We start from the raw sequence: 15,183 nt of genomic DNA on the forward strand, positions 1-15,183 counted from the left end.
ATGTGTGTAAAAGTCAAAGAGTGGATGTTGTCTTTTAGGGCAGCAACTACCACCTATAAGTAATGGATGTTGGAAGTGAGAGATATCTTACTCCATACTCTCTTTGTGAGCAACTTTGCTGATGATAAGTGTTGTGTCTTCTAAGTACTTGTTTTCTTAATAGATAGTGCCATCAAAAATTTTGCAATTGCCACCTCAATCTGCCATCCACAACATTTATCAATGTTAAATAAAAAAATATTTTTTTGAAAAAAAATATTATATTTAATAAATAATAATTTTGGTATATTTTAAAAAATAAGAAGATCTCTTTTTTATTCAAAATTTTGGTAATAGTATAAAAAAATATATTCTTATAAAATTCTGAACTATTTTTTTAAAAAATAAAATTCCTTCTATATGATTAAATTTCCTTTTATATATTAAATTTTATATTGAAAAATAAATTTCCTTCTATATGATTAATTATATATATATATATATATATATATATAGATGTGTGTGTTTGTAAATAAACAGATTCAAAATACTAATAGAATTTCTTATTAGAATTAAAAAAATATTAAGTAATATGTTGAGTAGCAATGGCAATTGCAAATACTGTGATGTCACTAACAAAACCATATATATATATATATATATATACTCCTATTACACATTTTATATTATTTGAAATATGTGCACAATCATTGATTTGCAATACTATTTTTTCAACATATAGTTACATGTTTTATTGGCTGGAGTTTTTGTAACAGGACCAAAAAAGATTATCCTTATAAGTTATGGTCCAAGTGGTACTTACAAGCATAAAGACAACATACTTTTGACGAATAGTTTTTTTGCGGCTATATTTTCAATCTTCACATATAGTGAAAGATCCTCAATCAAAACCCTCAAAACACACACACGCATACACAATTTTGAAATGAATCAAATCATAACAATCAAATTACAACAATCCATGCTACACAAGCAACAGGGCTAGCATGGCTGCAATCAACAAACAATATATCTACCCACAATACTACTATGATTCACTAGCTAAAAAGAAACTGTTTTCTTCTTCCATTGAGCTCAAAACCAAAGACATTCTAATCCAACACTAGTGTAAACAATAGGATGCATTGGAAAGAGAAAACGATGAATATTTCAATGAAAGCTCCAAAGTCACGGTCATTCCAATGAACATTTGACAACCCCAAAAATAAAATTCAATTTTTTTTATCCAAAGAAGATTGTGCCAAATACATTTAAATTACAACTTCCAAAGTCTAAAACCAAGAATTCAATGTGACTCAAGTATGGGCCTCATTCCATAGAATCAATAAATTATTTCAAAAACAATCCGTATGCTAGTAAAAAAAATCTTACAATCTCTGTTAAAAATGCAAGTGAAAGCTACTGAAATATTCTCCGAGCTTAGGTATAAGAACTCTTGTCCGAAGGATGCGAAACCAGAGACGTCGTGTCCGAATGGAATGACAGGAAGAAGTTGATGGATGGAACAGCATCGACATGGAGTCTGAAGCTTGAGACTGAGTTTGCACAATCGTGCGGATAGGCGTTGCATCGAAGAAACCAACGATGGGAAGCATCAACATGTGCGTGCGATGACCATGATCATGTCTAGCACTAGCGATGGAGAGAAATAGTGAGTATGAGTGGGTGAATAGACAAGGTTCAGATTCCTGGTGCTCGCGTCGTGTCGTGCCCCGCACAATGCAGCCATCCTTTCGCTGGTGCTGTTCATTTGATCAGTGCGAGTGGGGGGGGGGGGGGTGAAACAATGGGGTGTAGCTATTGCGAGGTTGATAAAGAGACATCTAGCGATACCAAAGTAGGGTGGTTGAGGAGTGCCACCCAGTAAGTCTGTGCCGCCGAGGAGGATTGATCAAAATTCTTATCGATCGGGTCGACATGGTCAAAGTTGCGCCCCAGAGTTGGCTTGCTCCGCGTCGAACCTCGCCATCAGACCGTCCATGGCAACATCGAACGCATCCCGGGATGTGTACTCACCCACCGGCTTCGGGTGCCTGTACAATAGCCGCGGAATCAGATCGACTATACACTTTTGCTTTCTAGCGATTTCTGATGGTGGAATTTTGCTCAGGTGCTCCATGATATCGAATGTGCGGTTGCAAACTTCTTCCTCGGGCACAAGCACGGAGTAGTCGTTGTGGTCCGCAGGAAGATGCATCAAGTACTGATTCGGAGCTTGGTGCTTGTTGAAGATAACGGGGATGCAGCCCGTTTCCAGGCTGTCGAAGACGCCCTTCCGGGTGGAGCTGTCGCCGGGAGGTTGCAGGCAGAAGACGGATTCCAGACCCATTTTGAGAATGATCTGGGGCCTCTCCACGCACCGTTCTATGTTGCAGAAAATGGTGCGGCAGCTGATGGAGTTGGTGCATTGATCAAAAACTTCATCACGGATGACGCCGGTCAGTTTCTTGGTGCGGGTGGAGCCTGCTAAAGAGACCAACTGGCGCCGATCGAAGGTTCGGACGGTGTGTTGCCATGCGCGGAGGTCGGATTCGGAGGATGGGTGGAATGCGGTGGGATACGGGATTCCCAGCATGCTGTCCTCCCACAAGGAGCGCTCGATCAGAAGCTTGGTGACGTTCGTAAGTTCGGGCTGCGTGAGGAGAGAGCTACCCCAGCTTGCATCCTTGCCAATCTTGCGGACGAAGTCCCACACGATGCGGCCCAGGACGAGGACATGGCGTTTGCCGTGGTGTCGCTGCCATGGCTTCTGGGATCGCAACCACTTGACGAAAAGTTCATTCAGGCGGTCTCGCACGGCAAGGTCGCTGTTGTAGAGGTTTTGGGCCAAGTCGAGGCCGTGGTAGAAGGGGAGGTAGAACAACGAAGCTTCTTCGGAGTTTTTGGTCAGACATGGGTGGACTTTAAGTCGTTCGTGGAATACAATCTCAAGGGTGAATTGGTCTGTGCGGAACCACGCATCGGGGGGTTGGAGAATGCTTGCCATTGGGTCTGACGCTGGGACCTGCAATGGAACTCCAAATCCTTGATTGGATATGTCCTCGCACATGTTTGGCCACGCTTCCCAGTTTGAACATTGCTCCACAACCAATCGATTGAATTCCTTGGCTAAATTGTAGATATAAATGAGCCGGCCATCACACTTGTCTAGCGTGTCAGATTTCGGGGTTGTATCCACAATATCAGAGACCACCTCCGAGGTTGCTGCTGAAATGACTGGTTTCTCCAGTAACTCGGCGTCGGTCGAAGCAGAGCTCGAATTCACCTGCTGACTGCCTTCAATATCTGTCGGAACGGGACTAAATCTAAGGCTGTTCTTGTCACTGGGTTCAGTGACTTTCGAAATTGGCATGGCGTTCTCAACGGCCGAGATCCATTCATTCCGAGCCGTCATGTACAAGAAAATGATCGAAAGAGTAAATATTCCAGAAATTACCCACCGAGCGGACGAAGGCTTTGGCTTGGAATGGCGGAGCCCGCCCTTCGGCACTCGTATATGCCACTGCGACATTTGGATTGCACCTTGCAATCCAATCGTAGCCTCAAACTGGTGAAACTTGCACTCACAAATTCCCACCAGAAAGAAAACCTTCCCGGATCAATTCATCCCCCCAAACAATTCTGAACTTCCCCCAGCACAAGACCACCGAGTCGTGACCTCAATGTGATACACCTCTAAACAGTGTTGAAAAGGACGACCTCTTGTTCTATATCCGAAATGACTTCTAAATCGGATACCTGCACATGACCAGATCTAATAAATTATTTAAGAAATTAAAAATAGATGCAATTTTCTCAAGGAATTTACAGGACAGATTGACTCTACAAATCACGTTCTAATGAAATTTGACAACTTTCAACCGAATCTACCCGCCAAAATCTAAAACATGTGATATCAACGTACAGTGTCTGAAGCCTCATCGACTACAATGGCTAATTCAGGTCAAATTTCAAAACAGAGAAAGGTCGCCAAAATGAAGTATAGTACATAGAACTACCATTTAATACATAATGCAATTGCAGCACATGGCCGAAACTTGGTATCGTATCGGCTGCCTAGTGCTACGAGACGGGTTTGAAGCTAGTAGACAGAGTAAATGATGAATCTACACTAAAAATCTATGATGCAGTTGCACAGGCCCGGGATCGCTCCAAGACAATGTTAACCACGACTTTCGAATACGAGGAGTGAATGCACTCGAGCAGGATTTTAAAGACAGATTTTGAAGCTGCAATTAAGACTTGGGCAACTTCTGCAAAGATCTGAACAAGAGCACTCGAATGGCGAGGCACATCCTAGCAAGAAGCCTACGTTCGAAACCTATTGGATCCTTTCCTCTTCTGAGGCACTAGAACTGTACTTCATTTGTAAGCTCACACAAGTACAAGTGTCAGTTCTACTCCGAGTGAACATTAGGAAAAAGATTAAGCACCGTTCTAGTCGTCCAACACACCAAGCTGACTAAGGAAGCACTGAGGGTCAACTGGTACCTGATCCGTTATTTATAGTTCTCCTTCACTAAACCTCCTCAGATGATCAAATACCAAAACAGCAGCGGTTCAACTAGTGCTGGCAAAACAACTCCGCCTCCACTTTGTTCGAATTACATGCTGAACAATCACCGGCGGACACAAACCAGTACCTACAGGACTGCACCTAAAAGGATATAGGCCCACACAGTTGAACAACACCACGCGACTCACAAATAAACCTAAACCCAGCCAAAGTCCGAAGTCTCCAGGGTCTGGAGAAGAAGAAGGGTGACTGCACATGAAGTTAATCACAAACGACTAGATGGAAGTGCGATCACAGATCCGTCGAACAAGCTGCACCCTGCGATTGATCCGAAACATGACGGAGAACGCCGAATGCCCCCGACCTCTAATTGACAGCCTAATAATTCACAAGAAGGGCTTTCCGATCGTCTTGAGGTGGTAGCAGGCCGAAGCTTTTCGTACTATGTACAGCTGACACGTTAGGGTTTCACAAGCAGCAAGCAATGTGCTTTTCGACAATCGCCAATAATAAAAAGTTAATATTACAATGATCACGCATGCATCACCACGTCCATATACAACCTGGCTGCATATCCCCGACGATGGCGGATGCATGGGAACCCTCACTATGGTGGAAAAACCCTGATTTCAAAAAACGAAGAAAAACAGGATTAAGAGTGGAAACCCGGCAGAAATCAGGTGGAAACCTGGTGGAAGCCGAGTGCAAACCGACCTGGGGTAACCCGCCGAGAACAGCGCCGGAATGACGACCCCAAAACTCTCATTTCCATGAAAAACGTACGGCGATTCTACGTTAAAAAAAAAGGCAAAACATCTAACTGCAGAGCTTCTCCGTTACAAAGCGCGCACTTTTCTGGGGCTCTTGCATGAGCAGTAATGACAGCAGCACTGCATCTATCGAAAAAATAATAAATAAATTGAATATCCTAGGAATTTACCCTCTGAAATGCAGTTGAGTGATTGATAAATTCTTTAGAGTTATAATTATTGATTCAGTCGCAGTTAAACCTCCCTCATGTCTATTCGTGTCCATATTATTAGAAGATGCAACCGTCCGAAACAAAATCGCCTCCACACATCTAAATCACGCTGGCACGACGGCTAACAGCCGTAGTCAGTGAGGTTCTGCACCTGTTTTCGGATCTTTGTTCCAGGATTGCACCAGGCAGCTGTGGCTTTGTACCCACTTTCGCATTCTGCTTGTCCTCAAGGTTGGCCATGGGGACCTCGTTGGGAGAATGATACTCGGCAAGGAAACAAACAAACAAACTAATCAACAATCCAAGCAACAATTAAGCAAAACAGTGCAGCTCCCTTGACTGGTTGTTGACTGATGAGTTTGGACTTGGGGGTCATCGCCAAACGGATGGAAACTCAGAAAAAACAGAGGAATTGATGTGTGGGTTTGTTTCATTATGTTGAGTTTAAAGAGGCTTTGGACCCCAAAGCTGGGTTTTTGAAGTTGGGGTTAAACGTTTTGTGGAAGGGTCTTCACTTGGTAAAGAAGATTCATTCCTGTGGATGTCTGTACTTGGAGATGCTTACACATATATACATATATATGTAAACATGTAATTTGACACAAATTTCCAACTTTTTGTAAAGACTGCTCTTGTAGTTGAGCCTGATACAAATTCCACACAACAACATTGTTCATGATACGTAAAAAAAAATCAGTTTATCTCATTATTTATTTATTTCTTTCTTTATCTTTTTTTTCATAAATTTTTAGCTAAGTTTCATAAGTACAGAAACAACTAAGTAAGACTTCCCAACTTCAACCAATTGCAAGTTTAGAAAGTTGTGGTCTCTTGCCTTGTCTCCCAAGCCTAAAGACTTTCTTAAGTTATCTTGGCATACTTGAAAAACTTATCTTTATATTGTAATATAAAGTTACTCAAAAAACAAAAAACAAAAAACAAAACAAAACAAAACAAAAGAGAATGTTCATTATATTGTGCGTGGCTTTCTTTTGGTAAAGTTATGATTATTTGTCAAATAATAATAAAGAATAAAGACTTGAGAATCATAAAAATTTACATTTGTGTCATAGAATGAAGTAGGGCTTGCTACAATTGAATCCAATAAGAAGAAAATTTATGTGTTTGTAGTTGATAAAGGGGTGTTAAAAGAGTGGAATGAGTTGAAATAATGTTTTTTTGAATCATACAAGTCGTCTAATTTCTTTTCTAGTGCATTGGCTCTTCATTGACCTACCTTTTCTTTACTTTGATTTTATTTACAGATTTCTTATTTGAAAATGACTAATGATGGAAATTTTCAATTTCTTTCAAAGTCAATTTTAATAAGTAAGAAAAATTAATATATCCAAAGATATTTCTAGAAAATTAACATTTTAGTTTTTTTTGAAAGGAGATTTTATGCTTTGACTATTTCATACATGTACTTGTTGAGATCATTAAATGTAGCCGGCGCTCTCCATAATATTTACTGTAGACTACAGTAATTATCATAGCTACAGTATTTAGAGTCTAGTGGAGAAGTACTATTTATCTTCTCCTCTTTTCTCTTCTTGTATACGAGACACAACCAGATGAATAGATTTTGTGTGTGTGAAGCTCTCTCTCCTTAGAAATCCTCTTGTGTGTATGACTTATTACTACTCTTGTGTGTATATATGATTTACTATTACTCTTGTGTCTTTCTAAACATTCTCAACACGTTATCAACATGACTCTCTTCTGCACACTATCACAATTTTTTGCTCTAGTCTTTGACTCTTCAAACCTCTTGCTATCCTTGCTCAGTGAGTGCCTCATGATCTTGTTCTTCTTGCTGGCCCCTCATACATTAGCTGTTTGCTTAGAGTAATTGTTCTACTCTCTGCCTTACTTGCTTAGAATACTTGATCGAGTCCAATTCCACCTCAGCTTGCTCCTTGCGCCCCGTGCTTGCCGTCGAACACCCCTAAATAGCTGCCAAATAGCCGTCAAATCTGCCACTGCCACCTTGTCGCTATTGACGCTGCCGCCTATCGCCGTCGTCGCCCTAATGCCGGTACCGGTGCTGGTATTGCCGCCACTCGTCGCTGCTGTCTGCAACTGCCGCTGCCACTGCCGTCGCCCGTCGTTGCTTGCCGCCCCCCATCGCTGTTGTCGGCTATTGCCACCCTGCCGCCCTACCGCTGCCTGCTGCCGCCATCTTATTATTATTCTGTTGTCTTAATCTATAACTCTTTCTTTTAAAAAAATAAAGTAAAAAATAAATTAAATTATTTATTTTTATTTTTTCAAGTTCAAGTTTATCATTTTATTTGACTTTATATTTTAAGGTACGTTTTACTCAACTTTTCTACTTGATCTTGTATTTTCTTTACAGATTTATTTATAATGAGTGCTTCAACATCTTCAACTGCTTCTACTATGGTTTCAACTATTACGAGTGCATCCCAACATTTTCAAGCTCTTTTATTTCCACCATTGACTGTGGATGGAAACAATTATCTATTATGGACAAAAATGGCAAAAGTAAATTTATTTGCAGAACAACTCTCGGATGCCATTATGTTTGAAGAATCTCCTACAACAAGTATTTCTATATCTCCTGCTATTCGTTGGAAAGTACTTCTTCTCATTCGTCGTCATCTTGTACCTGCATTACAACATCAATATTTGAAAATAGAAGATCCTGCAAAACTTTGGAAGAATCTTAAATCTAGGTTTGATCATCAAAAGACCATTTTTCTTCCACATGCACGTCATAATTGGACACATTTACGTGTCTTAGATTTTCCAAATTTAAAAGCTTTCAATAGTGAAATATATAGTATTGTCTCACAATTACGATTATGTGGACAAAGTATTTCTAAAGAAGAAATGATTGAAAAAACTCTCTCTACATTTCTTCTTGTATCTGCTATACTTGCACAACAATACAGGAACATGAAATTTATGAGTCATTCTGATCTCATGTCCTATCTACTTCTTGCGGAGAAGCAAAATGAGCTACTCTTGCGTAATGCGGAAGCTTGTCCTATTAGAACTACAGTTCCAGAATCTCATGCACTTAATATTTCAAAGTCTAAGAAGACATTATATAAACATGGGAAACATACTCATAAGTATCAGGGTAATCATAGTCAAGACCATTTCTACCTATATGGAAAGAAAAAATGTTCTATTATTAATTATAATAGAAAACAAAAATCAGAGATGTGTTCTTGCCATAAGTGTGGAATGATTGGACATTTAGTACATGCGTGCCGTACTTCAGAATATTTTATTAAAATATTCCAAGAAAATAAGAAATTATGAGTTGAGGCTCATAAAGTTCATACCATGGATGCGTCCATGGATTCAATTGATGTTGATGACTTAGAGGCTTATATGAATGATAGAACCTCTAATAATCAATCAAATGATGTGCTCATTGATTCTACAACAACTCATACTATCTTGCGAGATAGACGATTTTTTATTGAAAAATCTTCAATTTGGTAAACTAAAAATATGATGACCATGGCTGGAGTAAATGCGTTTTGTTTCCAAGAGGGCACAACGATGGTAAAATTACCTGCAGGTTCCATCATAAAATGTAAACATGCGATGTTTGCACCCTCAGCACCTCAAAGTCTGATCAGCTACCGAGATGTGCGTATTAATGGTTATCACCTCTCGATCGCCACTTTAAATAGAAAAGAGGTTTTGGTTCTTATGAAGAACCATAAAGTTGTTGAAAAAGCTTTTGATATAGAAAATGGTTTATACCGAATTGTCATTCGGCCTCCCATTATATTTAATTTTGCATCATCTATCTCAGTGAGTCGTGTTTCTCTCTGGCATGGACAATTGGGACATCTAGGATCCACATTATTTAGAAAGATCATTCCATGTATAAGTGGGACAATTTAAAGCCTGCAGATGTAGACTCAATGGAATTATGTCATGCATGCGTGCAAGGTAAAATGATTACTCGGCCTTTAATTTGAAAACTTCCATAAGAATTATCACCAATGCTTGAAAGATTGTATGGTGATATTTGTAGTCCTATTAATCCAATATCATGACCATTTCGTTATTTTTTGGTCCTTGTTGATGCATCAAGTAAACAATCATATGTTTCATTATTATCAACTCAAAACATGGTGTTTGCCAATCTTATATCTATGCTTATTGATTTTTCGGCACATTTTCTTGATTATCCTATAAAAAACATTGCGTATGAATAATGCAAAAGAATTTGCATCAAAGTTTTTTGAAGACTATTGTACTACAACAGGAATCGAGTTGACATATTGTGTTCCATATGAACATGCTCAAAATGGATTTGCAAAGTCATTTATAAAGCGTATATAATTCATTATCCGGCCACTCCTCCTTCATGCAAATCTACTTGCATATATGTGAGGTCATGCAGTTTTACATGCTGCAGCATTAATACGCCTCCGCCCTTCTTCTCTTGAAATTGTTTCACCACATGAGCTCATTTTAGGTTGTATTTCACTTGTATCTCACTTACGAGTATTTGGTTGCCGTGCTTGGATTCCAGTACCAAAACCTCAATGGCGTACCATTGGAACTCATCGACAAGAAGGCATATATGTTGGTTTTGATTCATCAAGAATTATTCATATTGTTGATCCATCAATTGGCACATTATTACGTGCACATTTGCAAAATTGCCATTTTGAAGAAACTGTATTCCCATCTCTTCAAGGACGAGTATCCAATCAACAAAGAAATAAAGTACTCATATTTGAAGTACCAAAAATGTTTACAATGAATACTGATCCTAAAACATCTTTGGCAGAAACTAAAGTTGCTAAGATTTCGCATTTAAAACAGATCGCAGATGAAACACCTAACGGCTTCAATGATGCACCTAGAATTACAAGAGTTCATATTAATGAGGCTCAAAATGCATCTGCTTAGATTGCAATGCCATTGACTACAATACCTTAAGTTATAACAACAACAACTAAAAGAACTCGTGGACCAGATAAGCAACCACATAAGAAAAAAGCTATAAAAGTAAGTAATTCTGGTATTATTTCTCAAAAAATTGCCACTCATCTTGTAAGACTATCAATTCATGATGATATATCCATGCATAATGTATCTTCAATTCCTATGAAAAACAATCTTGGAATTGGAAGGAATAAGAACAAGTTGAGTAAAGAATTATCTATTCTATATTCTGCTACAGATGATATTTGGAATAGACCATCTATTACGATAGATGAATCATTTGCATATATGATTATAGAAGCCCTTTCTTGCGAGGAAGACGATCTTGAACTTCAAACCATCGAAGAGGCGATACGTCGCTCAGATTGGTCAAAATGGAAAACTGCTATTAAAGAGGAGTATGCTTCTTTGCGTAAGAGAAAAGTCTTTGGTCCAATTATAGACACTCTTACATCTCACCTTGTCGGATATAAAATGATATTAATACACAAGCGAGATACTCAAGGCCAAATAATCCACTATAAAGCTCGTCTTATTGCTCAAAGATTTACTCAATAATTTGGCATTGATTATGAATCCACATATTCTCTAGTCATGGATTCAATTACATTTCGACATATTATTGGAATGATAGTTCATGCCACCCTTGAGATGCATCTGATGGATGTAATAACTGCATATCTTTATGGTTCTCTCGATGCAAATATTTATATGAAAGTTCTACCTGGCTTAGAAACAGGAACTCCAAATTAACCCGCTCTAGGAAAATATCATGGTATTAAATTATGTAAGGCCTTATATGATTTAAAATAATCTGGACGAATGTGGTATCAATGTCTTCGAGATTATTTAATTACAAATAATTTTATAAGTGATCCACTAATCCCTTGTTTGTTTATCAAACAAGATAAAACTAGTTTTGTGATTATCGCTATATATGTTGATGATCTTAACCTAGTGGATACTACATCTGCATGTGTTACAACTACAAACCTACTTATATGTGAATTTGAGATGAAAATGCTGGAAAAAACAACTTTCTGCATTGGTCTTCAGATTATGCATCTAACATATGGTAGCATTTTTCTCTACCAACTAACATATATTAGACAAATTTTGCAAAGATTTAATATGATTGATACTTATCCATTGTCCACACCAATGGTTGGACGTGGTCGTGATCGTCATGATCCATATCATCCATACGAGGAAGAAGAGGAAATATTGAGAGACCAATATCCATACCTTGCAGCGGTTGGAGTACTTTTGTATTTAGCTACATCTATAAGACCAGATATTGCATTTCCAGTTAGTGTTCTTGCAAGACATAGTACACGTCCAACACTACAATATTGGAATGGCATCAAACATTTATTACGTTATTTAAAAGGTACTGAAGACTTGGGATTATACTACACAAAATCCGCAGATCCAAAATTGATTGGATATTGTGATGCAGGATATAAATGTGATATTGCAACAGCTAAATCTCAAACACGATATATATTTTTAAGACATAGAGCTGCAATATCATGGAAATCAGTGAAACAAACAATAACTGCAACTTCATCCAACCATGCAGAAATTATTGCCTTATATGAAGCATCTCAAGAATGTATTTGGTTGCGATCAATTGATAAATTCATTCAAACAACCTGTGGATTTTCATATGATGATTCTCCAACTATCTTGCATGAAGATAATAGTGCTTGTATTGCACAGATGCAAGTTGGTTTCATTAAAGGCGACAGGACAAAGCATATTGATCCAAAGTATTTTAGTTATACTCATGACTTAATTACTGATCAAGCACTTATAATTAAGAAAATTGAACCTACAAATGACCTTGCTGATCTCTTTATCAAAGTTCTCCCATTAAGCAACCATTGTCGACTTATTTATGGCATTGGTATGCGGCGACTTGCTTTTCTTGAATAAGAAAGTTAATGAGCTTTTTAAATAATTAAAGAAAATAATGTTGTACTCTTTTTCCTTCATCTATGGTTTTGTCCTTAAATAAAATAAGGTTTTTCTAGATAAGGTTTTAATGAGGAAACAATTGTTGATCTTACAAGATCTCATAAAAATATAGATCATAATTCTATACAAATTTTATATTATGTAAATATTATGATGAGCGAGGAGGAGTGTTGAGATCATTAAATGTAGCCAGCGTTCTCCATAATATTTATTGTAGACTACAATAATTACCATAGCTATAGTATTTAGAGTCTAGTGGAGAAGTACTGTTTATCTTCTCCTCTTTTCTCTTCTTATATATGAGACACAACCAAATGAATAGATTTTGTGATTGTGAAGCTCTCTCTCCTTAGAAACCCTCTTGTGTGTATGACTTATTACTACTCTTGTGTATGTGTATGACTTACTATTACTCTTGTGTCTTTCTAAACATTCTCAACAGTACTCATGTCATTAATGCTATTTTTTGAAGTATTTATGTTTAGTCCAATCTCTCTCGTATTGATACCACTGTGGTAGGAAGATTTTGGATTTGAAATATTAATGGCATGGAATTTTGTTTCATTTTATTAAATGTAATGCCTCATCAAATGTTATCATGGTTGAGAGTAGTGGTTTTCATGCCAGTACATAGTTTATGTAGCTTCAACTAATTTAAATCCAAACATGATTTTTTAAAGTTTATCATCAGTTCTTGTATTCATGGGTATGAATGAAATGTTCACCATGTGATTTGTCCATTCCCAGATTATGGCCACTAATAATTGTTTCAAAAAATTAAATTAAATTAAACTAAACTAAATTAAAATCTTTCATTTTTTGTTGAAAAATAATCAAAATCCTTGATTGAGTGTACCTACCTTTGATCATGACTATATTTTCCTGATATAAAGTATAAAATATAAAAAAATAAACATTATATATTCAGAAGAAAAGAAAAAAACTAATAAAAAACCCTTGTTACTTATTGAAAAATAAATCCATACAAAAATCAAATGTTCAAATAGTAGCAGTGCGTCACTTATAGTATGTTAACTTTTTTTTAACAACACACCCACAGTTGGTTTTTTGGACCTGGATATGAAAGAAAAAAAGAGTTTGCATGAACTATTTCTATATATGAAGATGAAGCCCATTCACTTGTTTAATTTGATGAACTATTGTACTCATCCAATGCCAACTATTTCAGGTGTCAGAACTCTATTAAAAATCTGCAAATGATTTATTATTTTATTATTGCTCAAGCTCATTTTTTGCTTGATTATTTATTTGCGTATTATCCACACTTCATTTTATTTTTACTTTTACGACATACAATGAAGGTATGATTACCAAAATGGCCACATGGATCAATTCAGTGCTTTGTGTCATAGACTTCCACCTTCTCAAGGGAAGCAACTGTAAAATAATAAATCAACCCATTCTAAAATTGTAAATTTATCATTATTATTACTATTTTCATAAAGAAAAGGAAAAAAAAATGTAAAAAAGAAATCAAATGCATAACAAAGAAAAAAAAATGAAAAGTAAGAAGAAAGAGACCACTGGTGTCAAGATTATGGCTAAGTGTGTGAACTCTCACACACACACACACACACATATATATATATATATATATATATCCACATAAGTGTATAATTAAAAGAAGGTGTTATTATCACTACATTTGTTTAAAACTTCCATAGATTAATTTGGCAAAGTTAGCTCTGATCTTGTGTCTATTATGTGCTCAAGGTGTTAATGTATAGTAAGAAGTGATCGTCATACCTTCAATTTGCAAGATAAAACTCATTTTCTTCCGCATGGATTTAAACATGTATTGATTATTCATGATTCAATTGCAAATAAATAAAGTGATGGCACCATTACTACTACCTGGGTAGTAGTAACATCTTGTGAAAACTTGATAACTGACCTGACTGCTCATCAAATAATACAGTGTCATTGTTGTAACTTGAATTTGGTGTGTGTGCCTATTCACTGAAATTCAATTACAATGCATTCAATATGCTTGACTTTATCTACTCTAAAACACATACTTTTCCTATTTGTGTATATATACACACTATATGTATTAAAAAAAATGTTCAATTTTTGGTGTATTGTTTAAAATTTATTTTTGTTTGCAATCTTTAGTATTTTTTTTAAAAAAATTAAAATTTTATTATTGATATTGAAAGTATTTTTTTTTCGATGTTTTTATCATTCATTCTTTATACATTGTGGTGGTATTAAATTTCATTGGTTTACATTCAGAATAAGTCAAAGTTATGCTTATTACTTAGTAATGGTGTTTTTGTTATTATTATTGTGCATGGTAGCTATGTAGCACATTATCCCATTAAAAAAAGTAAAAAAAAAAAAAAAAAAAAATAAAAAAAAATCAATTGGCCAGTTTTAGTTGCTAAGTAAATTTAAGATTTTATTTTTGATTAAAGATATTTCCACAGGACTATCTTTGAATTGCAAATTTGCAATTAATATTGAGTCTATGATAAAATATTTGGTTTAACTAAGTTAAAAGAAAAAAACATATATTAAATATTAGGTGTAAATTTAACAAGATAATTTTAATTGACCATGGAGAAAGAAAAAAATACTAAAATTTATAAATATTTAATACTTTATACTTCAAATATAATTACAAACTTAGCATAATTCAAAAATATACTTTAATATTTGTAAGAAATTATTATTTAAGATAATGAATTACTATATCACATTTATAAAAATATGCATAATTTGTGTTGTATAAAAT

The 15,183-nt window shown here is 36.2% G+C and overlaps 1 protein-coding gene and 1 long non-coding RNA gene across 3 annotated transcripts in view; one reads left to right on the forward strand and one right to left on the reverse strand.

The window, feature by feature from the left end:
• Nucleotides 1-14,808, forward strand: part of LOC149987391 (uncharacterized) — a 42,501-nt gene extending 27,693 nt beyond the window's left edge. The window contains exon 2 of the long non-coding RNA XR_016498733.1: nt 14,777-14,808. This is a non-coding gene — a long non-coding RNA (uncharacterized LOC149987391). The remainder of the gene's footprint in view (nt 1-14,776) is intronic.
• Nucleotides 1,202-5,032, reverse strand: LOC112272837 (putative xyloglucan galactosyltransferase GT15). Of its 2 annotated transcripts, none has more exons than XM_024500982.3 (2): nt 4,492-5,032; nt 1,202-3,738 (listed from the first exon to the last, which is right to left on the reverse strand). In XM_024500982.3, the coding sequence occupies exon 2, from the start codon at nt 3,509-3,511 to the stop codon at nt 1,922-1,924; it is 1,590 nt and encodes a 529-aa protein (XP_024356750.1). In that variant the 5' UTR covers nt 3,512-3,738; nt 4,492-5,032; the 3' UTR covers nt 1,202-1,921. The 2 variants fall into 2 exon arrangements, with proteins under 2 accessions (XP_024356750.1, XP_090100869.1); XM_090244743.1 differs by having other exon boundaries at nt 3,999-4,735.
• Nucleotides 14,809-15,183: the final 375 nt, after the last annotated feature.

The sequence above is a fragment of the Physcomitrium patens genome, chromosome 19 (assembly GCF_059467195.1).
Source record: "Physcomitrium patens ecotype Gransden chromosome 19, ASM5946719v1, whole genome shotgun sequence".
Classification (NCBI taxonomy): Eukaryota; Viridiplantae; Streptophyta; class Bryopsida; order Funariales; family Funariaceae; genus Physcomitrium; species Physcomitrium patens.